We start from the raw sequence: 24,914 nt of genomic DNA on the forward strand, positions 1-24,914 counted from the left end.
TCAGGTTTCCCCCCCCAAGTCGCAGCAAAGTGATGTTTGATGCCATTCAAAAGGTGTCTAGTCAGTCTGTTCATCAGACTCTGTGCGGATGGTAATGTCTGTTTCACAGCTGTTATGTAGGTTGTCATCTGAACGACGGTGTCGTGGGAAGTGAACAGTGTTTTTAGGAAGGAAAAGATGCTCAGACAGAAAAATGGGGCCAACTATTCTTGGTTTAGACGACATAGATTCAATCGATCAGAAGCACAAAGGCTCAACCTAATCAAACGACAACCACCATGAATGAATTGAGTCGCTTTATATGGTAGACCAGTATTTCAGATAGCATAGGTTGTAGTTAGACAATACAGAATACCATCAGCTTTATATGGTAGACCAGTATTTCAGATAGCATAGGTTGTAGTTAGACTAGTCTACAGAATACCATGAGGTAAGGTTATTAAATAACTCGGATGTTATTGTAGTTAGACAATACAGAATACCATGAGGTAAGGTTATTAAATAACTCAGATGATATTGTAGTTAGACAATAGAGAATACCATGAGGTAAGGTTATTAAATAACTCAGATGATATTGTAGTTAGACAATACAGAATACCATGAGGTAAGGCTGTTAAATAACTCAGATGTTATTGTAGTTAGATAGAGAATACCATGAGGTAAGGCTGTTAAATAACTCAGATGTTATTGTAGTTAGACAATACAGAATACCATGAGGTAAGGTTATTAAATAACTCAGATGGTATTGTAGTTAGACAATACAGAATACCATGAGGTAAGGTTGTTAAATAACTCAGATGTTATTGCATCCTCTTGACTTCTCGTTGACTTCCCGTTGCCTTCTCGTTGACTTCCCGTTGAAATCCTCTTGACCTCCCTTTGACATCCTCTTGACTTCCCGTTGACTTCCCGTTGACTTCCCTTTGACATCCTCTTGACTTCCCGTTGACTTCCCGTTGACTTCCCTTTGACATCCTCTTGACTTCCCGTTGACTTCCCGTTGACTTCCCTTTGAAATCCTCTTGACTTCCCGTTGACTTCCCGTTGACTTCCCTTTGAAATCCTCTTGACTTCCCGTTGACTTGAGGATCTTGTTGTTTTTCAGGAAAGCTGACATTGAAGATCCCTTGGAAGAACTTGTACAGTGATGCTGTAGTTGCAACGTTAGATGGTCTGTATCTGCTGGTGGTTCCTGGAGCAAGTAAGGATCCTTTTATACCCTCTATCTTTCTGTTCTGTGGCTCCAAATGATTCCAAATGATTCCAAATGATTCCAAATGATTATAAATGACTATAAATGATTCCAAATGATTATAAATGACTATAAATGATTCCAAATGATTCAGTGTTGGCCTACATCTAGCCCTAGTACATGCCAGTCTCATGAATTGATTCATAACAACACTCTTTGAGATTTGTAACACTTGATTATAAGACTTGTGACACTGTAATGCTGTCCTGTAGAATGTTATGACACTGTAATACTGTCCTGTAGACTGTTATGCCACTGTAATACTGTCCTGTAGACTGTTATGACACTGTAATATTGTCCTGTAGACTGTTATGACACTGTAATACTGTCCTGTAGACTGTTATGCCACTGTAATACTGTCCTGTACTATAATGAGTTACTGTGGCCTCCAGCCATCAAAGCTCCTTAGGAAGCTATATTTCAATGGCGCTATCTGTGTTTCAGCTGTGTCTCAGTTACGTACATGTCCATACAATGGTAAGAGGATCCTCTAGTCTGGGTTCAGGGTGGTGGACTGAGACCAATCAAGTCTCTCTCTCTCTGTAGTCTGTGGATGTTCTCTTTCTCCTTTGTTTAACACTGGGTTCTCCAACTCCTGTCCTCGAGAGCTTCTGGGTGTGCAGGCTTTCGTTCCAGCCCTGCAGTAACACGACCGAATCAGCGAATCATGGCCCAGACTGAAATACCTTCATGTGATTTTATTTAAATCAGTAGTGATGGGTTAGAATAAAAGCCTGCACGACCAGTATCTCCCCAGAACCAGACTATACCGCTAGTGGTTTCAGCTTGATGATTTAACACTGGTACTGTCGTGTGTAGTATTACAATGGTTTGTATTGTGGGTTTATTCTGGAATCTTCTGAGCTTTTCCAGACTGTTTTTTTGGGGGGGACCTGTTTTGATGGCAAGGTTTTTGTCTTGAGAACGCATTTTTGATTTACTTTTGTCTACAAAATCAAATGAAGAGTTAAGTCGGATACTGACACAATGACAGTTATATACTGTACCTGTATATCTGTTAGTCTTTATCTGCCCTCTGATTTGTAGACTTCCATTAAACACCAGCTCTACTAACAGACAGGTAGTGTTTACATCCTTGGTTTGTTAAGGGGTCTAGACTTCCATTAAACACCAGCTCTAATCTACTAACAGACAGGTAGTGTTTTACATCCTTGGTTTGTTATGGGGTCTATACTTCCATTACCAGCTCTAATCTACTAACAGACAGGTAGTGTTTACATCCTTGGTTTGTTAAGGGGTCTATACTTCCATTACCAGCTCTAATCTACTAACAGACAGGTAGTGTTTTACATCCTTGGTTTGTTAAGGGGTCTATACTTCCATTACCAGCTCTAATCTACTAACAGACAGGTAGTGTTTTACATCCTTGGTTTGTTAAGGGGTCTATACTTCCATTAAACACCAGCTCTAATCTACTAACAGACAGGTAGTGTTTTACATCCTTGGTTTGTTATGGGGTCTATACTTCCATTACCAGCTCTAATCTACTAACAGACAGGTAGTGTTTTACATCCTTGGTTTGTTATGGGGTCTATACTTCCATTACCAGCTCTAATCTACTAACAGACAGGTAGTGTTTTACATCCTTGGTTTGTTATGGGGTCTATACTTCCATTACCAGCTCTAATCTACTAACAGACAGGTAGTGTTTTACATCCTTGGTTTGTTAAGGGGTCTATACTTCCATTACCAGCTCTAATCTACTAACAGACAGGTAGTGTTTTACATCCTTGGTTTGTTAAGGGGTCTATACTTCCATTACCAGCTCTAATCTACTAACAGACAGGTAGTGTTTTACGTCCTTGGTTTGTTAAGGGGTCTATACTTCCATTAAACACCAGCTCTAATCTACTAACAGACAGGTAGTGTTTTACATCCTTGGTTTGTTAAGGGGTCTATACTTCCATTAAACACCAGCTCTAATCTACTAACAGACAGGTAGTGTTTTACATCCTTGGTTTGTTAAGGGCTCTAGACTTCTATTACCAGCTCTAATCTACTAACAGACAGGTAGTGTTTTAAATCCTTGGTTTGTTAAGGGGTCTATACTTCCATTACCAGCTCTAATCTACTAACAGACAGGTAGTGTTTTACATCCTTGGTTTGTTAAGGGGTCTATACTTCCATTACCAGCTCTAATCTACTAACAGACAGGTAGTGTTTACATCCTTGGTTTGTTAAGGGGTCTATACTTCCATTACCAGCTCTAATCTACTAACAGACAGGTAGTGTTTACATCCTTGGTTTGTTATGGGGTCTATACTTCCATTACCAGCTCTAATCTACTAACAGACAGGTAGTGTTTACATCCTTGGTTTGTTATGGGGTCTATACTTCCATTACCAGCTCTAATCTACTAACAGACAGGTAGTGTTTTACATCCTTGGTTTGTTAAGGGGTCTATACTTCCATTACCAGCTCTAATCTACTAACAGACAGGTAGTGTTTTACATCCTTGGTTTGTTAAGGGGTCTATACTTCCATTACCAGCTCTAATCTACTAACAGACAGGTAGTGTTTTAAATCCTTGGTTTGTTAAGGGGTCTATACTTCCATTACCAGCTCTAATCTACTAACAGACAGGTAGTGTTTTAAATCCTTGGTTTGTTAAGGGGTCTATACTTCCATTACCAGCTCTAATCTACTAACAGACAGGTAGTGTTTTACATCCTTGGTTTGTTAAGGGGTCTATACTTCCATTACCAGCTCTAATCTACTAACAGACAGGTAGTGTTTACATCCTTGGTTTGTTAAGGGGTCTATACTTCCATTACCAGCTCTAATCTACTAACAGACAGGTAGTGTTTTACATCCTTGGTTTGTTAAGGGGTCTATACTTCCATTACCAGCTCTAATCTACTAACAGACAGGTAGTGTTTTACATCCTTGGTTTGTTAAGGGGTCTATACTTCCATTAAACACCAGCTCTAATCTACTAACAGACAGGTAGTGTTTTACATCCTTGGTTTGTTAAGGGGTCTATACTTCCATTAAACACCAGCTCTAATCTACTAACAGACAGGTAGTGTTTTACATCCTTGGTTTGTTAAGGGGTCTATACTTCCATTAAACACCAGCTCTAATCTACTAACAGACAGGTAGTGTTTTACATCCTTGGTTTGTTAAGGGGTCTATACTTCCATTAAACACCAGCTCTAATCTACTAACAGACAGGTAGTGTTATACATCCTTGGTTTGTTAAGGGGTCTATACTTCCATTACCAGATCTAATCTACTAACAGACAGGTAGTGTTTTACATCCTTGGTTTGTTAAGGGGTCTATACTTCCATTACCAGCTCAAATCTACTAACAGACAGGTAGTGTTTTACATCCTTGGTTTGTTAAGGGGTCTATACTTCCATTACCAGCTCTAATCTACTAACATACAGGTAGTGTTTTACATCCTTGGTTTGTTAAGGGGTCTATACTTCCATTACCAGCTCTAATCTACTAACAGACAGGTAGTGTTTTACATCCTTGGTTTGTTAAGGGGTCTATACTTCCATTACCAGCTCTAATCTACTAACAGACAGGTAGTGTTTTACATCCTTGGTTTGTTAAGGGGTCTATACTTCCATTACCAGCTCTAATCTACTAACAGACAGGTAGTGTTTTACATCCTAGGTTTGTTAAGGGGTCTATACTTCCATTACCAGCTCTAATCTACTAACAGACAGGTAGTGTTTTACATCCTTGGTTTGTTAAGGGGTCTATACTTCCATTACCAGCTCTAATCTACTAACAGACAGGTAGTGTTTACGTCCTTGGTTTGTTAAGGGGTCTATACTTCCATTACCAGCTCTAATCTACTAACAGACAGGTAGTGTTTTACATCCTTGGTTTGTTAAGGGGTCTATACTTCCATTAAACACCAGCTCTAATCTACTAACAGACAGGTAGTGTTTTACATCCTTGGTTTGTTAAGGGGTCTATACTTCCATTAAACACCAGCTCTAATCTACTAACAGACAGGTAGTGTTTTACATCCTTGGTTTGTTAAGGGGTCTATACTTCCATTAAACACCAGCTCTAATCTACTAACAGACAGGTAGTGTTTTACATCCTTGGTTTGTTAAGGGGTCTATACTTCCATTAAACACCAGCTCTAATCTACTAACAGACAGGTAGTGTTTTATATCCTTGGTTTGTTAAGGGGTCTATACTTCCATTAAACACCAGCTCTAATCTACTAACAGACAGGTAGTGTTTTACATCCTTGGTTTGTTAAGGGGTCTATACTTCCATTACCAGCTCTAATCTACTAACAGACAGGTAGTATTTTACATCCTTGGTTTGTTAAGGGGTCTATACTTCCATTAAACACCAGCTCTAATCTACTAACAGACAGGTAGTGTTTACATCCTTGGTTTGTTAAGGGGTCTATACTTCCATTACCAGCTCTAATCTACTAACAGACAGGTAGTGTTTACATCCTTGGTTTGTTAAGGGGTCTATACTTCCATTACCAGCTCTAATCTACTAACAGACAGGTAGTGTTTACATCCTTGGTTTGTTAAGGGGTCTATACTTCCATTACCAGCTCTAATCTACTAACAGACAGGTAGTGTTTTACATCCTTGGTTTGTTAAGGGGTCTATACTTCCATTACCAGCTCTAATCTACTAACAGACAGGTAGTGTTTTACATCCTTGGTTTGTTAAGGGGTCTATACTTCCATTACCAGCTCTAATCTACTAACAGACAGGTAGTGTTTACATCCTTGGTTTGTTATGGGGTCTATACTTCCATTACCAGCTCTAATCTACTAACAGACAGGTAGTGTTTACATCCTTGGTTTGTTATGGGGTCTATACTTCCATTACCAGCTCTAATCTACTAACAGACAGGTAGTGTTTTACATCCTTGGTTTGTTAAGGGGTCTATACTTCCATTACCAGCTCTAATCTACTAACAGACAGGTAGTGTTTACATCCTTGGTTTGTTAAGGGGTCTATACTTCCATTACCACCTCTAATCTACTAACAGACAGGTAGTGTTTTACATCCTTGGTTTGTTAAGGGGTCTATACTTCCATTACCAGCTCTAATCTACTAACAGACAGGTAGTGTTTTACATCCTAGGTTTGTTAAGGGGTCTATACTTCCATTACCAGATCTAATCTACTAACAGACAGGTAGTGTTTTACATCCTTGGTTTGTTAAGGGGTCTATACTTCCATTACCAGCTCTAATCTACTAACAGACAGGTAGTGTTTTACATCCTTGGTTTGTTAAGGGGTCTATACTTCCATTACCAGCTCTAATCTACTAACAGACAGGTAGTGTTTTACATCCTTGGTTTGTTAAGGGGTCTATACTTCCATTACCAGCTCTAATCTACTAACAGACAGGTAGTGTTTACATCCTTGGTTTGTTAAGGGGTCTATACTTCCATTACCAGCTCTAATCTACTAACAGACAGGTAGTGTTTTACATCCTTGGTTTGTTAAGGGGTCTATACTTCCATTACCAGCTCTAATATACTAACAGACAGGTAGTGTTTTACATCCTTGGTTTGTTAAGGGGTCTATACTTCCATTAAACACCAGCTCTAATCTACTAACAGACAGGTAGTGTTTTACATCCTTGGTTTGTTAAGGGGTCTATACTTCCATTAAACACCAGCTCTAATCTACTAACAGACAGGTAGTGTTTTACATCCTTGGTTTGTTAAGGGGTCTATACTTCCATTAAACACCAGCTCTAATCTACTAACAGACAGGTAGTGTTTTACATCCTTGGTTTGTTAAGGGGTCTATACTTCCATTAAACACCAGCTCTAATCTACTAACAGACAGGTAGTGTTTTACATCCTTGGTTTGTTAAGGGGTCTATACTTCCATTACCAGCTCAAATCTACTAACAGACAGGTAGTGTTTTACATCCTTGGTTTGTTAAGGGGTCTATACTTCCATTACCAGCTCTAATCTACTAACATACAGGTAGTGTTTTACATCCTTGGTTTGTTAAGGGGTCTATACTTCCATTACCAGCTCTAATCTACTAACAGACAGGTAGTGTTTTACATCATTGGTTTGTTAAGGGGTCTATACTTCCATTACCAGCTCTAATCTACTAACAGACAGGTAGTGTTTTACATCCTTGGTTTGTTAAGGGGTCTATACTTCCATTACCAGCTCTAATCTACTAACAGACAGGTAGTGTTTTACATCCTAGGTTTGTTAAGGGGTCTATACTTCCATTACCAGCTCTAATCTACTAACAGACAGGTAGTGTTTTACATCCTTGGTTTGTTAAGGGGTCTATACTTCCATTACCAGCTCTAATCTACTAACAGACAGGTAGTGTTTACGTCCTTGGTTTGTTAAGGGGTCTATACTTCCATTACCAGCTCTAATCTACTAACAGACAGGTAGTGTTTTACATCCTTGGTTTGTTAAGGGGTCTATACTTCCATTAAACACCAGCTCTAATCTACTAACAGACAGGTAGTGTTTTACATCCTTGGTTTGTTAAGGGGTCTATACTTCCATTAAACACCAGCTCTAATCTACTAACAGACAGGTAGTGTTTTACATCCTTGGTTTGTTAAGGGGTCTATACTTCCATTAAACACCAGCTCTAATCTACTAACAGACAGGTAGTGTTTTACATCCTTGGTTTGTTAAGGGGTCTATACTTCCATTAAACACCAGCTCTAATCTACTAACAGACAGGTAGTGTTTTATATCCTTGGTTTGTTAAGGGGTCTATACTTCCATTAAACACCAGCTCTAATCTACTAACAGACAGGTAGTGTTTTACATCCTTGGTTTGTTAAGGGGTCTATACTTCCATTACCAGCTCTAATCTACTAACAGACAGGTAGTATTTTACATCCTTGGTTTGTTAAGGGGTCTATACTTCCATTAAACACCAGCTCTAATCTACTAACAGACAGGTAGTGTTTACATCCTTGGTTTGTTAAGGGGTCTATACTTCCATTACCAGCTCTAATCTACTAACAGACAGGTAGTGTTTACATCCTTGGTTTGTTAAGGGGTCTATACTTCCATTACCAGCTCTAATCTACTAACAGACAGGTAGTGTTTACATCCTTGGTTTGTTAAGGGGTCTATACTTCCATTACCAGCTCTAATCTACTAACAGACAGGTAGTGTTTTACATCCTTGGTTTGTTAAGGGGTCTATACTTCCATTACCAGCTCTAATCTACTAACAGACAGGTAGTGTTTTACATCCTTGGTTTGTTAAGGGGTCTATACTTCCATTACCAGCTCTAATCTACTAACAGACAGGTAGTGTTTACATCCTTGGTTTGTTATGGGGTCTATACTTCCATTACCAGCTCTAATCTACTAACAGACAGGTAGTGTTTACATCCTTGGTTTGTTATGGGGTCTATACTTCCATTACCAGCTCTAATCTACTAACAGACAGGTAGTGTTTTACATCCTTGGTTTGTTAAGGGGTCTATACTTCCATTACCAGCTCTAATCTACTAACAGACAGGTAGTGTTTACATCCTTGGTTTGTTAAGGGGTCTATACTTCCATTACCACCTCTAATCTACTAACAGACAGGTAGTGTTTTACATCCTTGGTTTGTTAAGGGGTCTATACTTCCATTACCAGCTCTAATCTACTAACAGACAGGTAGTGTTTTACATCCTAGGTTTGTTAAGGGGTCTATACTTCCATTACCAGATCTAATCTACTAACAGACAGGTAGTGTTTTACATCCTTGGTTTGTTAAGGGGTCTATACTTCCATTACCAGCTCTAATCTACTAACAGACAGGTAGTGTTTTACATCCTTGGTTTGTTAAGGGGTCTATACTTCCATTACCAGCTCTAATCTACTAACAGACAGGTAGTGTTTTACATCCTTGGTTTGTTAAGGGGTCTATACTTCCATTACCAGCTCTAATCTACTAACAGACAGGTAGTGTTTACATCCTTGGTTTGTTAAGGGGTCTATACTTCCATTACCAGCTCTAATCTACTAACAGACAGGTAGTGTTTTACATCCTTGGTTTGTTAAGGGGTCTATACTTCCATTACCAGCTCTAATCTACTAACAGACAGGTAGTGTTTTACATCCTTGGTTTGTTAAGGGGTCTATACTTCCATTAAACACCAGCTCTAATCTACTAACAGACAGGTAGTGTTTTACATCCTTGGTTTGTTAAGGGGTCTATACTTCCATTAAACACCAGCTCTAATCTACTAACAGACAGGTAGTGTTTTACATCCTTGGTTTGTTAAGGGGTCTATACTTCCATTAAACACCAGCTCTAATCTACTAACAGACAGGTAGTGTTTTACATCCTTGGTTTGTTAAGGGGTCTATACTTCCATTAAACACCAGCTCTAATCTACTAACAGACAGGTAGTGTTTTATATCCTTGGTTTGTTAAGGGGTCTATACTTCCATTAAACACCAGCTCTAATCTACTAACAGACAGGTAGTGTTTTACATCCTTGGTTTGTTAAGGGGTCTATACTTCCATTACCAGCTCTAATCTACTAACAGACAGGTAGTGTTTTACATCCTTGGTTTGTTAAGGGGTCTATACTTCCATTACCAGCTCTAATCTACTAACAGACAGGTAGTGTTTTACATCCTTGGTTAGTTAAGGGGTCTATACTTCCATTACCAGCTCTAATCTACTAACAGACAGGTAGTGTTTTACATCCTTGGTTTGTTAAGGGGTCTATACTTCCATTACCAGCTCTAATCTACTAACAGACAGGTAGTGTTTTACATCCTTGGTTTGTTAAGGGGTCTATACTTCCATTACCAGCTCTAATCTACTAACATACAGGTAGTGTTTTACATCCTTGGTTTGTTAAGGGGTCTATACTTCCGTCTGAAACACAAGTCTTCTTTCTGCAAGTTTTAAACGTTTCTCATGTTTTTTTTTCATGTGTCTTGTTTTGAGTCATGAAAAATAACAATCCGGACGTTTCCGTTAATCAAGAAGGTTATTCAGATATCATTTGTTGAAGGGAAGTTCCACTGTCATTTCACATTCAATTGCGACATTACATAAGGTTCTTTTGACCACTTTCTTTCCTTCCATACCAGTAGTCTGCCCCCTTCAGACAGTAGGCTGCCCCCTTCAGACAGTAGGCTGCCCCCTTCAGACAGTAGGCTGCCCCCTTCAGACAGTAGTCCGCCCCTTCAGACAGTAGGCTGCCCCCTTCAGACAGTAGGCTGCCCCCTTCAGACAGTAGGCTGCCCCCTTCAGACAGTAGACTGCCCCCTTCAGGCAGTAGGCTGCCCCCTTCAGACAGTAGGCTGCCCCCTTCAGACAGTAGGCTGCCCCCTTCAGACAGTAGGCTGCCCCCTTCGGGCAGTAGGCCGCCCCCTTCGGGCAGTAGACCGCCCCCTTCGGACAGTAGGCCCGCCCCCTTCGGACAGTAGGCCGCCCCCCTTCGGACAGTAGGCCGCCCCCCTTCGGACAGTAGGCCGCCCCCCTTCGGACAGTAGGCCGCCCCCCTTCGGACAGTAGGCCGCCCCCCTTCGGACAGTAGGCCGCCCCCCTTCGGACAGTAGGCCGCCCCCCTTCGGACAGTAGGCCGCCCCCCTTCGGACAGTAGGCCGCCCCCCTTCGGACAGTAGGCCGCCCCCCCTTCGGACAGTAGGCCGCCCCCCCTTCGGACAGTAGGCCGCCCCCCCTTCGGACAGTAGGCCGCCCCCCCTTCGGACAGTAGGCCGCCCCCCTTCGGGACAGTAGGCCGCCCCCCTTCGGGACAGTAGGCCGCCCCCCTTCGGGACAGTAGGCCGCCCCCCTCGGGACAGTAGGCCGCCCCTACTGGGTCCTAAGGGAACCTGACTGTTTGATAATCAGACTCTGGGTCCTAAGGGAGAACACCTGACTGCAGGGATGAATGAGTTTCAATAGTTTGAATCAGTATTTCATTGGACTTGAAAGCTCTGTCATAGCAACACTTAGAAGTGTACCAAAGAACATAGAGGATTTCTGCATATAGCAATAAAAGGCTTGGATCTCTTTCACGTGTTATTTAACACTGTGTATATAGCCTACACTATACTCTTAGTGCCATAGCTATGCTACCATATGTACTGTTAGATTATAGATTAGGCTACATGCTATTGTTTTATGTAAAGGATGTATGTAAAGCATGGCAGGAACATTTTGAGTGATCTCTGTCCCAGCAGTGCTTCTATGAAGGAGACTGCCTGCGTTCAGGACTCTCTTTGTCTCTTTGTCCGACTCAAAAAGGACCTCTTTCATATCTGATGTAACATTATACCAACATTATAGCATTGAAAAGCGTCAATCTGGTACGTTTTTTTTTTTGCATAAAGATATGCCTCAAGAAACATGATGCTAATGTGTGTATACATTGCATTCAATTTGGGGAAGATTAGTGTCACACTATTGATGCCTAGAGATGAGCATCAGAGATGCTTTAAGTGATTAAAACGTGTATTTAATCATTGGACCCCATTAAGACCAGGGGCTCATTTTCAAACGTTCCCTGAGGACGACATATTCAGCATGAACGTTTCATTTAAAGGGTTACAGTTCAAAATCAAACTTAAAAAAATATATATATAAATAATTTAATACCACAATACATTTTAATATTTTTTCTAAACAAATGCACTTCTCATTAAACAAACTCCACCATTCGTCTCCTAAACTGCCCTAGCAGCACCAGGGAATCAAGACGCATGGCGTTCTGCAGGTTATTTCAGGAATGGAGGGGCATTTAAACCTGAACAAGGATTTACCTCATTCGGCGTAGACCCAAGGAACGTCGAGTTAAACAACCCTCTGAACGGGTTTCCTGACTTTTATACTACAACAATGTAGTTCGCTAAGCCAGAAGTTTGAGGAGTAGAGATTTGTAAACAAAACGGGAGAAATTAAATGTTCTCCAGGACTTTTAATGAGGACCAGCCAACCTTTCTTGTTACAGGATGCAGTGATGCATATTTAACACATCATCTAAAAGGAGAGTAGCAGCTGATACGGTGCTATGTCCGGGTCTATAACCAGACTGGTGTCATCTAAAAGGAGAGTAGCAGCTGATACGGTGCTATGTCCGGGTCTATAACCAGACCGGTGTCATCTAAAAGGAGAGTAGCAGCTGATACGGTGCTATGTCCTGGTCTATAACCAGACTGGTGCCATCTAAAAGGAGAGTAGCAGCTGATACGGTGCTATGTCCGGGTCTATAACCAGACTGGTGTCATCTAAAAGGAGAGTAGCAGCTGATACGGTGCTATGTCCGGGTCTAAAACCAGACTGGTGTCATCTAAAAGGAGAGTAGCAGCTGATACGGTGCTATGTCCGGGTCTATAACCAGACCGGTGTCATCTAAAAGGAGAGTAGCAGCTGATACGGTGCTATGTCCTGGTCTATAACCAGACTGGTGTCATCTAAAAGGAGAGTAGCAGCTGATACGGTGCTATGTCCGGGTCTATAACCAGACTGGTGTCATCTAAAAGGAGAGTAGCAGCTGATACGGTGCTATGTCCGGGTCTAGAACCAGACTGGTGTCATCTAAAAGGAGAGTAGCAGCTGATACGGTGCTATGTCCTGGTCTATAACCAGACTGGTGTCATCTAAAAGGAGAGTAGCAGCTGATACGGTGCTGTGTCCGGGTCTATAACCAGACCGGTGTCATCTAAAAGGAGAGTAGCAGCTGATACGGTGCTATGTCCTGGTCTAAAACCAGACTGGTGTCATCTAAAAGGAGAGTAGCAGCTGATACGGTGCTGTGTCCGGGTCTATAACCAGACCGGTGTCATCTAAAAGGAGAGTAGCAGCTGATACGGTGCTATGTCCGGGTCTAAAACCAGACTGGTGTCATCTAAAAGGAGAGTAGCAGCTGATACGGTGCTATGTCCGGGTCTATAACCAGTCTGGTGTCATCTAAAAGGAGAGTAGCAGCTGATACGGTGCTATGTCCGGGTCTATAACCAGACCGGTGTCATCTAAAAGGAGAGTAGCAGCTGATACGGTGCTATGTCCGGGTCTAAAACCAGACTGGTGTCATCGAAAAGGAGAGTAGCAGCTGATACGGTGCTATGTCCGGGTCTAAAACCAGACTGGTGTCATCTAAAAGGAGAGTAGCAGCTGATACGGTGCTATGTCCGGGTCTAAAACCAGACTGGTGTCATCTAAAAGGAGAGTAGCAGCTGATACGGTGCTATGTCCGGGTCTATAACCAGACCGGTGTCATCTAAAAGGAGAGTAGCAGCTGATACGGTGCTATGTCCTGGTCTATAACCAGACCGGTGTCATCTAAAAGGAGAGTAGCAGCTGATACGGTGCTATGTCCTGGTCTATAACCAGACCGGTGTCATCTAAAAGGAGAGTAGCAGCTGATACGGTGCTATGTCCGGGTCTATAACCAGACCGGTGTCATCTAAAAGGAGAGTAGCAGCTGATACGGTGCTATGTCCGGGTCTATAACCAGACAGGTGTCATCTAAAAGGAGAGGAGCAGCTGATACGGTGCTGTGTCCGGGTCTAAAACCAGACCGGTGTCATCTAAAAGGAGAGTAGCAGCTGATACGGTGCTATGTCCGGGTCTATAACCAGACTGGTGTCATCTAAAAGGAGAGTAGCAGCTGATACGGTGCTATGTCCGGGTCTAAAACCAGACTGGTATCATCTAAAAGGAGAGTAGCAGCTGATACGGTGCTATGTCCGGGTCTAAAACCAGACCGGTGTCATCTAAAAGGAGAGTAGCAGCTGATACGGTGCTATGTCCTGGTCTATAACCAGACTGGTGTCATCTAAAAGGAGAGTAGCAGCTGATACGGTGCTATGTCCGGGTCTATAACCAGACTGGTGTCATCTAAAAGGAGAGTAGCAGCTGATACGGTGCTATGTCCGGGTCTATAACCAGACTGGTGTCATCTAAAAGGAGAGTAGCAGCTGATACGGTGCTATGTCCGGGTCTAAAACCAGACTGGTGTCATCTAAAAGGAGAGTAGCAGCTGATACGGTGCTATGTCCGGGTCTATAACCAGACCGGTGTCATCTAAAGGAGAGTAGCAGCTGATACGGTGCTATGTCCGGGTCTATAACCAGACTGGTGTCATCTAAAAGTAGAGTAGCAGCTGATACGGTGCTATGTCCGGGTCTATAACCAGACCGGTGTCATCTAAAAGGAGAGTAGCAGCTGATACGGTGCTATGTCCGGGTCTAAAACCAGACTGGTGTCATCTAAAAGGAGAGTAGCAGCTGATACGGTGCTATGTCCGGGTCTATAACCAGACTGGTGTCATCTAAAAGGAGAGTAGCAGCTGATACGGTGCTATGTCCGGGTCTATAACCAGACTGGTGTCATCTAAAAGGAGAGTAGCAGCTGATACGGTGCTATGTCCGGGTCTAAAACCAGACTGGTGTCATCTAAAAGGAGAGTAGCAGCTGATACGGTGCTATGTCCGGGTCTATAACCAGACCGGTGTCATCTAAAGGAGAGTAGCAGCTGATACGGTGCTATGTCCGGGTCTATAACCAGACTGGTGTCATCTAAAAGTAGAGTAGCAGCTGATACGGTGCTATGTCCGGGTCTATAACCAGACCGGTGTCATCTAAAAGGAGAGTAGCAGCTGATACGGTGCTATGTCCGGGTCTAAAACCAGACTGGTGTCATCTAAAAGGAGAGTAGCAGCTGATACGGTGCTATGTCCGGGTCTATAACCAGACTGGTGTCATCTAAAAGGAGAGTAGCACCGAAGGGTTGGCTGAAATAGCCGAATCCACTAATTTGAAGGGGTGTCCACATACTTTTGAACATGTAGTGCCATACAGCTTCCTACCATCCAGGACCTCTATACCAGGCGGCGTCAGAGGAAGGCCCTAAAAATCGTCAAAGACTCCAGCCACCCTTGTCATAGACTTGTCTCTCTGCTACTGCACGGCAAGCGGTACCGGAGCACCTAGTCTAGGTCCAAGAGGCTTCTAAACAGCTTCTACCCCCCAAGCCATAAGACTCCTGAACAGCTAATCAAATGGCTCCGTAAACTATTCCCCCCCCCCCCCCACTACTACTCTCTGTTATAATCTGTGCATAGCCACTTTCACAGCTCTACCTGCAATAATAACTCGACCTACATGTACATAATTATCTCAATTACCTCGATATCGGTGCCCCCACACATTGACACATTAACTCTGTACCGGTACCCCCTGTATATAGCCTCCACATTGACTCTGTACCGTAACACCCTGTATATAGCCTCCACATTGACTCTGTACCGGTACCACCTGTATATAGCCTCCACATTGACTCTGTACCGTAACACCCTGTATATAGCCTCCACATTGACTCTGTACCGTAACACCTTGTATATAGCCTCCACATTGACTCTGTACCAGTACTTCCTGTATATAGCCTCCACATTGACTCTGTACCGTAACACCCTGTATATAGTCTCCACATTGACTCTGTACCGTAACACCCTGTATATAGCCTCCATATTGACTCTGTACCATAACACCCTGTATATAGCCTCCACATTGACTCTGTACCGTAACACCCTGTATATAGCCTCCACATTGACTCTGTACCGTAACACCCTGTATATAGCCTCCACATTGACTCTGTACCGTAACACCCTGTGTATATAGCCTCCACATTGACTCTGTACCGGTACCCCCTGTATATAGCCTCCACGTTGACTCTGTACCGGTAACCCCTGTATATAGCCTCCACATTGACTCTGTACCGGTACCCCCTGTATATAGCCTCCACATTGACTCTGTACCGGTACCCCCTGTATATAGCCTCCACATTGACTCTGTACCATAACACCCTGTATATAGCCTCCACATTGACTCTGTACCGGTACCCTCTGTATATAGCCTCCACATTGACTCTGTACCGTAACACCCTGTATATAGCCTCCACATTGACTCTGTACTGTAACACCCTGTATTAAAGCCCCACTATTGTTATTCACTGCTGCTCTTTAATTATTTGTTTTTCTTATCTCGTACTTTTTTCAAAATAATTTTTTTAGGTATTTTTCTTAAAACTGTATCGTTGTTTAGGGGCTTGTAAGTAAGCATTTCACTGTAAGGTCTACACCTGTGTTTTTCGGCTCGTGTGACAAATGTAAGATTTGTAGTGTACTATTAAAAGACAACGTATGGCCCAGCCCTTATCCTGTACTGGGTGTTTTTAGATGTAATATTCATCTGTTTGGCTGACAGAGCCAGAGAAAACACCTGTGCTGCTAGGCAACCACTGGACACAAGGACCTTGAATTATCCAAGGACACGAACACGGTCCTGAAGGCAGTCTCATTCATTCATATATATATATACCGGAGAGAGAGAGAGAGAGAAAACTACTTTGAAGAATCTAAAATCTAAAATATATTTTGATTTGTTTAACACTTTTTTGGTTACTACATGATTCCATATGTGTTATTTCATAGTTTTGATGTCTTCACCATTATTCTACAAGTAGAATATAGTAAAAATAAAGAAAAACCCTTGAATGTGTAGGTGTGTCCAAACATTTGACTGGTACTGTAGGTGTGTGTAGGGCCTTTTTTTGGATGGTTTCACAGACCAAGATCAACCGTTTCCTGGACAAAAAAACACCCCTCTTAAAACTAGGACTAAACTTAATCTGGGTTCATACAGTGGAAGTAAACCTATAGTCTATCCATGGTTCAATCCACACAGTCCAACCGGCAACTAAAGCTCTGAATGTTGAAATGCCAACAGCAGGTTAACTGAACTGTTTTCCAGAACTGTACTGTATGTATGTTACTATCAGCGGTTCTGTGTGTATCCACTAGGTTGTCATGTTGTCTTGTTCTATCAACAGTTCTGTGTGTATCCACTAGGTTGTCATGTTGTCTTGTTCTATCAGCAGTTCTGTGTGTATCCACTAGGTTGTCATGTTGTCTTGTTCTATCAACAGTTCTGTGTGTATCCACTAGGTTGTCATGTTGTCATGTTCTATCAGCGGTTCTGTGTGTATCCACTAGGTTGTCATGTTGTCTTGTTCTATCAACAGTTCTGTGTGTACCCACTAGGTTGTCATGTTGTCTTGTTCTATCAACAGTTCTGTGTGTATCCACTAGGTTGTCATGTTGTCTTGTTCTATCAGCAGTTCTGTGTGTATCCACTAGGTTGTCATGTTGTCTTGTTCTATCAACAGTTCTGTGTGTAGTCATGTTGTCTTGTTCTATCAACAGTTCTGTGTGTACCCACTAGGTTGTCATGTTGTCTTGTTCTATCAACAGTTCTGTGTGTATCCACTAGGTTGTCATGTTGTCTTGTTCTATCAGCAGTTCTGTGTGTACCCACTAGGTTGTCATGTTGTCTTGTTCTATCAGCAGTTCTGTGTGTATCCACTAGGTTGTCATGTTGTCTTGTTCTATCAACAGTTCTGTGTGTACCCACTAGGTTGTCATGTTGTCTTGTTCTATCAGCAGTTCTGTGTGTATCCACTAGGTTGTCATGTTGTCTTGTTCTATCAACAGTTCTGTGTGTATCCACTAGGTTGTCATGATGTCTTGTTCTATCAGCAGTTCTGTGTGTATCCACTAGGTTGTCATGTTGTCTTGTTCTATCAACAGTTCTGTGTGTATCCACTAGGTTGTCATGTTGTCTTGTTCTATCAACAGTTCTGTGTGTATCCACTAGGTTGTCATGTTGTCTTGTTCTATCAGCAGTTCTGTGTGTATCCACTAGGTTGTCATGTTGTCTTGTTCTATCAACAGTTCTGTGTGTATCCACTAGGTTGTCATGTTGTCTTGTTCTATCAACAGTTCTGTGTGTATCCACTAGGTTGTCATGATGTCTTGTTCTATCAACAGTTCTGTGTGTATCCACTAGGTTGTCATGTTGTCTTGTTCTATCAACAGTTCTGTGTGTATCCACTAGGTTGTCATGTTGTCTTGTTCTATCAACAGTTCTGTGTGTATCCACTAGGTTGTCATGATGTCTTGTTCTATCAGCAGTTCTGTGTGTATCCACTAGGTTGTCATGATGTCTTGTTCTATCAACAGTTCTGTGTGTATCCACTAGGTTGTCATGATGTCTTGTTCTATCAGCAGTTCTGTGTGTATCCACTAGGTTGTCATGATGTCTTGTTCTATCAACAGTTCTGTGTGTAGTCATGTTGTCTTGTTCTATCAGCAGTTCTGTGTGTATCCACTAGGTTGTCATGTTGTCTTGTTCTATCAACAGTTCTGTGTGTATCCACTAGGTTGTCATGTTGTCTTGTTCTATCAACAGTTCTGTGTGTATCCACTAGGTTGTCATGATGTCTTGTTCTATCAACAGTTCTGTGTGTATCCACTAGGTTGTCATGATGTCTTGTTCTATCAGCAGTTCTGTGTGTATCCACTAGGTTGTCATGTTGTCTTGTTCTATCAACAGTTCTGTGTGTATCCACTAGGTTGTCATGTTGTCTTGTTCTATCAACAGTTCTGTGTGTATCCACTAGGTTGTCATGATGTCTTGTTCAAAGAGATTTAAGGACCAAACATCACCTGAAGTCATGAATATTGTAATTCCAACACCCGTTGTGTTTATTAACTATGTCCATGGTGTGTTGTTTCAAAGCGATAAAGTATGACGCTGCGAAGGAGGAGCGTTACCAGCAGGAGGCCAAGCAGAAGGAGCTGCAGCGCATTGAGGAGGCGCTACTGATGGCCGCTCGCAGAGGTGAGGAGACGGGAGTTAAACTAGGGACTGACATCACAGAGGTGAGGAGACGGGAGTTAAACTAGTGGACTGACATCACAGAGGTGAGCAGACGGGAGTTAAACTAGGGCTCTCTCTCTCTACTGTTTACCTTGTCCTGCTGATGGTGTATTTAGTCTGACCACTACTCTCTCTCTCTACTGTTTACCTTGTCCTGCTGATGGTGTATTTAGTCTGACCACTACTCTCTCTCTCTACTGTTTACCTTGTCCTGCTGATGGTGTATTTAGTCTGACCACTACTCTCTCTCTACTGTTTACCTTGTCCTGCTGATGGTGTATTTAATCTGACCACTGCTCTCTCTCTCTCTACTGTTTACCTTGTCCTGCTGATGGTGTATTTAGTCTGACCACTACTCTCTCTCTACTGTTTACCTTGTCCTGCTGATGGTGTATTTAATCTGACCACTGCTCTCTCTCTCTACTGTTTACCTTGTCCTGCTGATGGTGTATTTAATCTGACCATTGCTCTCTCTCTCTACTGTTTACCTTGTCCTGCTGATGGTGTATTTAATCTGACCACTGCTCTCTCTCTCTACTGTTTACCTTGTCCTGCTGATGGTGTATTTAATCTGACCACTACTCTCTCTCTCTACTGTTTACCTTGTGCTGCTGATGGTGTATTTAATCTGACCACTGCTCTCTCTCTCTACTGTTTACCTTGTCCTGCTGATGGTGTATTTAGTCTGACCACTACTCTCTCTCTCTACTGTTTACCTTGTCCTGCTGATGGTGTATTTAGTCTGACAACTGCTCTCTCTCTCTACTGTTTACCTTGTCCTGCTGATGGTGTATTTAGTCTGACCACTGCTCTCTCTCTCTACTGTTTACCTTGTCCTGCTGATGGTGTATTTAGTCTGACCACTACTCTCTCTCTCTACTGTTTACCTTGTCCTGCTGATGGTGTATTTAATCTGACCACTACTCTCTCTCTACTGTTTACCTTGTGCTGCTCACCTCACGGGACACGTAGACTCTCAGACGGGAGAGCTGCTGTTTAATCTGGAAAGTGTTGTGTATAAGGAGCCTCAGCATGGTAGGTTCTGTTCTGTAGTGGACCAGTCAGGTATTAGGTTCTGTAGTGGACCAGCCAGGTATTAGGTTCTGTAGTGGACCAGCCAGGTATTAGGTTCTGTAGTGGACCAGCCAGGTATTAGGTTCTGTAGTGGACCAGCCAGGTATTAGGTTCTGTAGTGGACCAGCCAGGTATTAGGTTCTGTAGTGGACCAGCCAGGTATTAGGTTCTGTAGTGGACCAGCCAGGTATTAGGTTCTGTAGTGGACCAGCCAGGTATTAGGTTCTGTAGTGGACCAGCCAGGTATTAGGTTCTGTAGTGGACCAGCCAGGTATTAGGTTCTGTAGTGGACCAGCCAGGTATTAGGTTCTGTAGTGGACCAGCCAGGTATTAGGTTCTGTAGTGGACCAGCCAGGTGTTAGGTTCTGTTCTGTAGTGGACCAGCCAGGTATTAGGTTCTGTTCTGTAGTGGACCAGCCAGGTATTAGGTTCTGTAGTGGACCAGCCAGGTATTAGGTTCTGTAGTGGACCAGCCAGGTATTAGGTTTTGTAGTGGACCAGCCAGGTGTTAGGTTCTGTTCTGTAGTGGACCAGCCAGGTGTTAGGTTCTGTAGTGGACCAGCCAGGTATTAGGTTCTGTAGTGGACCAGCCAGGTGTTAGGTTCTGTTCTGTAGTGGACCAGCCAGGCATTATGTTCTGTAGTGGACCAGCCAGGTATTAGGTTCTGTTCTGTAGTGGACCAGCCAGGTATTAGGTTCTGTAGTGGACCAGCCAGGTATTAGGTTCTGTAGTGGACCAGCCAGGTATTAGGTTCTGTTCTGTAGTGGACCAGCCAGGTATTAGGTTCTGTTCTGTAGTGGACCAGCCAGGCATTAGGTTCTGTAGTGGACCAGCCAGGTATTAGGTTCTGTAGTGGACCAGCCAGGTATTAGGTTCTGTAGTGGACCAGCCAGGCATTCGATTATGTAGTGGACCAGCCAGGCATTAGGTTCTGTACTGTAGTGGACCAGCCAGGCATTAGGTTCTGTTCTGTAGTGGACCAGCCAGGCATTAGGTTCTGTTCTGTAGTGGACCAGCCAGCTAACCTGTTCTGATGTCTGGTTGTCACTGTTGTTATCTTTGTCTTCAACCTATTCTGCATGTTCTGATGTCTGGTTGTCACTATTGTTTTCTTTGTCATCAACCTATCCTGCATGCTCTGATGTCTGGTTGTCACTGTTGTTATCTTTGTCATTAACCTAGTCTGCATGTTCTGATGTCTGGTTGTCACTGTTGTTTTCTTTGTCTTCAACCTATTCTGATGTCTGGTTGTCATGTCACTGTTGCACTGACTATCCACTAACAGCTATTCCTCTGTTAATGCTGCGTTAATCATCAAGGATTTAAGATTAAAAAACACAAGAAAGGCTTTAAGAGTCTAAAATCTTTAAAACGCCATGAAAACAAACAAGGTAGGTACGTGTGTTGCGTGATTGTGCGCATCCAAGTGATTGTGATCGTCAATGTGATTGTGTGTTGTGACAGTAGTATTGACCAAAAGACATCCTCTTAGATCTTCCAATGACTTGTGTGGATTTCAACCAGTTCACATTATCAGCTGCCTGAGTAGCTTGTTCTGGTCATTATCAGCTGCCTGAGTAACTTGTTCTGGTCATTATCAGCTGCCTGAGTAGCTTGTTCTGGTCATTATCAGCTGCCTGAGTAACTTGTTCTGGTCATTATCAGCTGCCTGAGTAGCTTGTTCTGGTCATTATCAGCTGCCTGAGTAGCTTGTTCTGGTCATTATCAGCTGCCTGAGTAGCTTGTTCTGGTCATTATCAGCTGCCTGAGTAGCTTGTTCTGGTCATTATCAGCTGCCTGAGTAGCTTGTTCTGGTCATTATCAGCTGCCTGAGTAGCTTGTTCTGGTCATTATCAGCTGCCTGAGTGGCTTGTTCTGGTCATTATCAGCTGCCTGAGTAGCTTGTTCTGGTCATTATCAGCTGCCTGAGGGGCTTGTTCTGGTCATTATCGGCTGCCTGAGTAGCTTGTTCTGGTCATTATCAGCTGCCTGAGGGGCTTGTTCTGGTCATTATCAGCTGCCTGAGTAGCTTGTCCTGGTCATTATCAGCTGCCTGAGTAGCTTGTTCTGGTCATTATCGGCTGCCTGAGTAGCTTGTTCTGGTCATTATCAGCTGCCTGAGGGGCTTGTTCTGGTCATTATCGGCTGCCTGAGTAGCTTGTTCTGGTCATTATCAGCTGCCTGAGGGGCTTGTTCTGGTCATTTCAGAAAAGCCTCAGAAAGATGAGAAGAAGGACACGTTTGCTGAGAAGCTGGCCACGCAAGTCATCAAGAACCTACAAGTCAAGATCACCAGCATCCATATCAGATATGAGGACGATGTTAGTTTTCTAGAGCTGGGGGACAATACTCCTTCTCTCACAGCCCCCTCTCTCTCTGTCTCCTTTCCTCACCTCCTTTCCTTGTCTTCTCTCCTCACTGCCTCTCCTCATCTTTCCTCATCTCCTTTCCTCACCTCTCTTTTTTTTCTCCTCACCTCATATCCTTGTCTCCTTTCCGCATCTCCTCTCGTCACTGTCTCTCCTTGTCTCCTCAACTCCTCTCCTCACATCCTCTCCTTGTCTCCTTTCCTCACTTACTATTTTTGTCTCCTTGTCTCATTTCCTCACATCCTTTCCTAGTACTTCCTGTCTCCCAGTGCATTATGGGACGTTGTGTGATTGTCTCTATGGTTTGTGTGTTCCAGATATTAGACCCCCAGCAGCCCGTCTCTATGGGAGTCACTCTGGCTGAGCTGAGTCTACAGGTACACACACACACACACTGAGGGACAAGATGTGATGAGTCTACAGGTCCACACACACACACACACACACTGGTTGACAAGACGTGACGAGTCTTTCTGATATCAGTCATTCTGCTGGTTCATTTCCCTTGTGATTTTTGTTTGTAGACGACCGATGAGAACTGGAAGGGGTGTATTCTGAACGAGGCAGCCAGAATCATCTACAAGGTAACGACCGCTTTGTGGAGCGTTAAATGAATACATGTCGATGTTGTTATGATCTCTTGTCATTCTGCTCCAAGGTAACACTGCCACTGTGGGCACATAGTTCTGTGGCTCACACAGCTGCTTCATGGAAGGCCTAACAGGTTTCAGGGCAAAGCTGTGCTGTATGTTGTTGATTTGTAACGTCGGGGTGACATTGTTGATATGACCCAGTGCCCAGTTGACTTCCTGTCCTCTCTCTGTTGACTTCCTGTTCTCTCTCTCTGTTTCCAGCTGGGCCGTTTAGAGTGTCTGTGCGCCTACTGGAACGTCAACAGCCCCATCTTCTATAAAGGCTCCTGGGAAGAGATACTGGTAATGAACCTCTCTGTCTTTATCAGGAAGAGATACTGGTAATGAACCTCTCTGTCTTTATCAGGAAGAGATACTGGTAATGAACCTCTCTGTCTTTATCAGGAAGAGATACTGGTAATGAACCTCTCTGTCTTTATCAGGAAGAGATACTGGTAATGAACCTCTCTGTCTTTATCAGGAAGAGATACTGGTAATGAACCTCTCTGTCTTTATCAGGAAGAGATACTGGTAATGAACCTCTCTGTCTTTATCAGGAAGAGATACTGGTAATGAACCTCTCTGTCTTTATCAGGAAGAGGTAATGAACCTCTCTGTCTTTATCAGGAAGAGATCCTGGTAATGAACCTCTCTGTCTTTATCAGGAAGAGATACTGGTAATGAACCTCTCTGTCTTTATCAGGAAGAGATACTGGTAATGAACCTCTCTGTCTTTATCAGGAAGAGGTAATGAACCTCTATGTCTTTATCAGGAAGAGGTAATGAACCTCTCTGTCTTTATCAGGAAGAGATACTGGTAATGAACCTCTCTGTCTTTATCAGGAAGAGATAGTGGTAATGAACCTCTCTGTCTTTATCAGGAAGAGATACTGGTAATGAACCTCTCTGTCTTTATCAGGAAGAGATACTGGTAATGAACCTCTCTGTCTTTATCAGGAAGAGATACTGGTAATGAACCTCTCTGTCTTTATCAGGAAGAGATACTGGTAATGAACCTCTCTGTCTTTATCAGGAAGAGATACTGGTAATGAACCTCTCTGTCTTTATCAGGAAGAGATACTGGTAATGAACCTCTCTGTCTTTATCAGGAAGAGATACTGGTAATGAACCTCTCTGTCTTTATCAGGAAGAGATACTGGTAATGAACCTCTCTGTCTTTATCAGGAAGAGATCCTGGTAATGAACCTCTCTGTCTTTATCAGGAAGAGATACTGGTAATGAACCTCTCTGTCTTTATCAGGAAGAGATACTGGTAATGAACCTCTCTGTCTTTATCAGGAAGAGGTAATGAACCTCTATGTCTTTATCAGGAAGAGGTAATGAACCTCTCTGTCTTTATCAGGAAGAGATACTGGTAATGAACCTCTCTGTCTTTATCAGGAAGAGATAGTGGTAATGAACCTCTCTGTCTTTATCAGGAAGAGATAGTGGTAATGAACCTCTCTGTCTTTATCAGGAAGAGATACTGGTAATGAACCTCTCTGTCTTTATCAGGAAGAGATCCTGGTAATGAACCTCTCTGTCTTTATCAGGAAGAGATCCTGGTAATGAACCTCTCTGTCTTTATCAGGAAGAGATAGTGGTAATGAACCTCTCTGTCTTTATCAGGAAGAGATACTGGTAATGAACCTCTCTGTCTTTATCAGGAAGAGATACTGGTAATGAACCTCTCTGTCTTTATCAGGAAGAGATACTGGTAATGAACCTCTCTGTCTTTATTAGGAAGAGATACTGGTAATGAACCTCTCTGTCTTTATCAGGAAGAGATCCTGGTAATGAACCTCTCTGTCTTTATCAGGAAGAGATACTGGTAATGAACCTCTCTGTCTTTATCAGGAAGAGATACTGGTAATGAACCTCT

The 24,914-nt window shown here is 42.8% G+C and overlaps 1 protein-coding gene across 13 annotated transcripts in view; it reads left to right on the top strand.

The window, feature by feature from the left end:
• The window catches only part of vps13c (vacuolar protein sorting 13 homolog C), a 229,896-nt gene that overhangs the window by 13,138 nt on the left and 191,844 nt on the right, over nt 1–24,914 (top strand). For 6 of the 13 annotated variants that reach the window (XR_011674951.1, XM_071400446.1, XM_071400445.1 and 3 more), the window contains exons 4-12: nt 1,106–1,201; nt 1,697–1,729; nt 18,816–18,917; nt 19,929–19,991; nt 21,351–21,422; nt 22,240–22,352; nt 22,718–22,777; nt 22,925–22,984; nt 23,255–23,335. Coding sequence is in view for 12 of the 13 variants with exons in the window: in XM_071400446.1 (XP_071256547.1) it covers nt 1,106–1,201; nt 1,697–1,729; nt 18,816–18,917; nt 19,929–19,991; nt 21,351–21,422; nt 22,240–22,352; nt 22,718–22,777; nt 22,925–22,984; nt 23,255–23,335 (680 nt within the window). In the remaining variant the exon portion in view is untranslated. The remainder of the gene's footprint in view (nt 1–1,105; nt 1,202–1,696; nt 1,730–18,815; nt 18,918–19,928; nt 19,992–21,350; nt 21,423–22,239; nt 22,353–22,717; nt 22,778–22,924; nt 22,985–23,254; nt 23,336–24,914) is intronic. The other 7 variants (XM_071400440.1, XM_071400447.1, XM_071400442.1 and 4 more) reach the window with 3 other exon arrangements.

The sequence above is a fragment of the Salvelinus alpinus genome, chromosome 5, assembly GCF_045679555.1.
Source record: "Salvelinus alpinus chromosome 5, SLU_Salpinus.1, whole genome shotgun sequence".
Classification (NCBI taxonomy): Eukaryota; Metazoa; Chordata; class Actinopteri; order Salmoniformes; family Salmonidae; genus Salvelinus; species Salvelinus alpinus.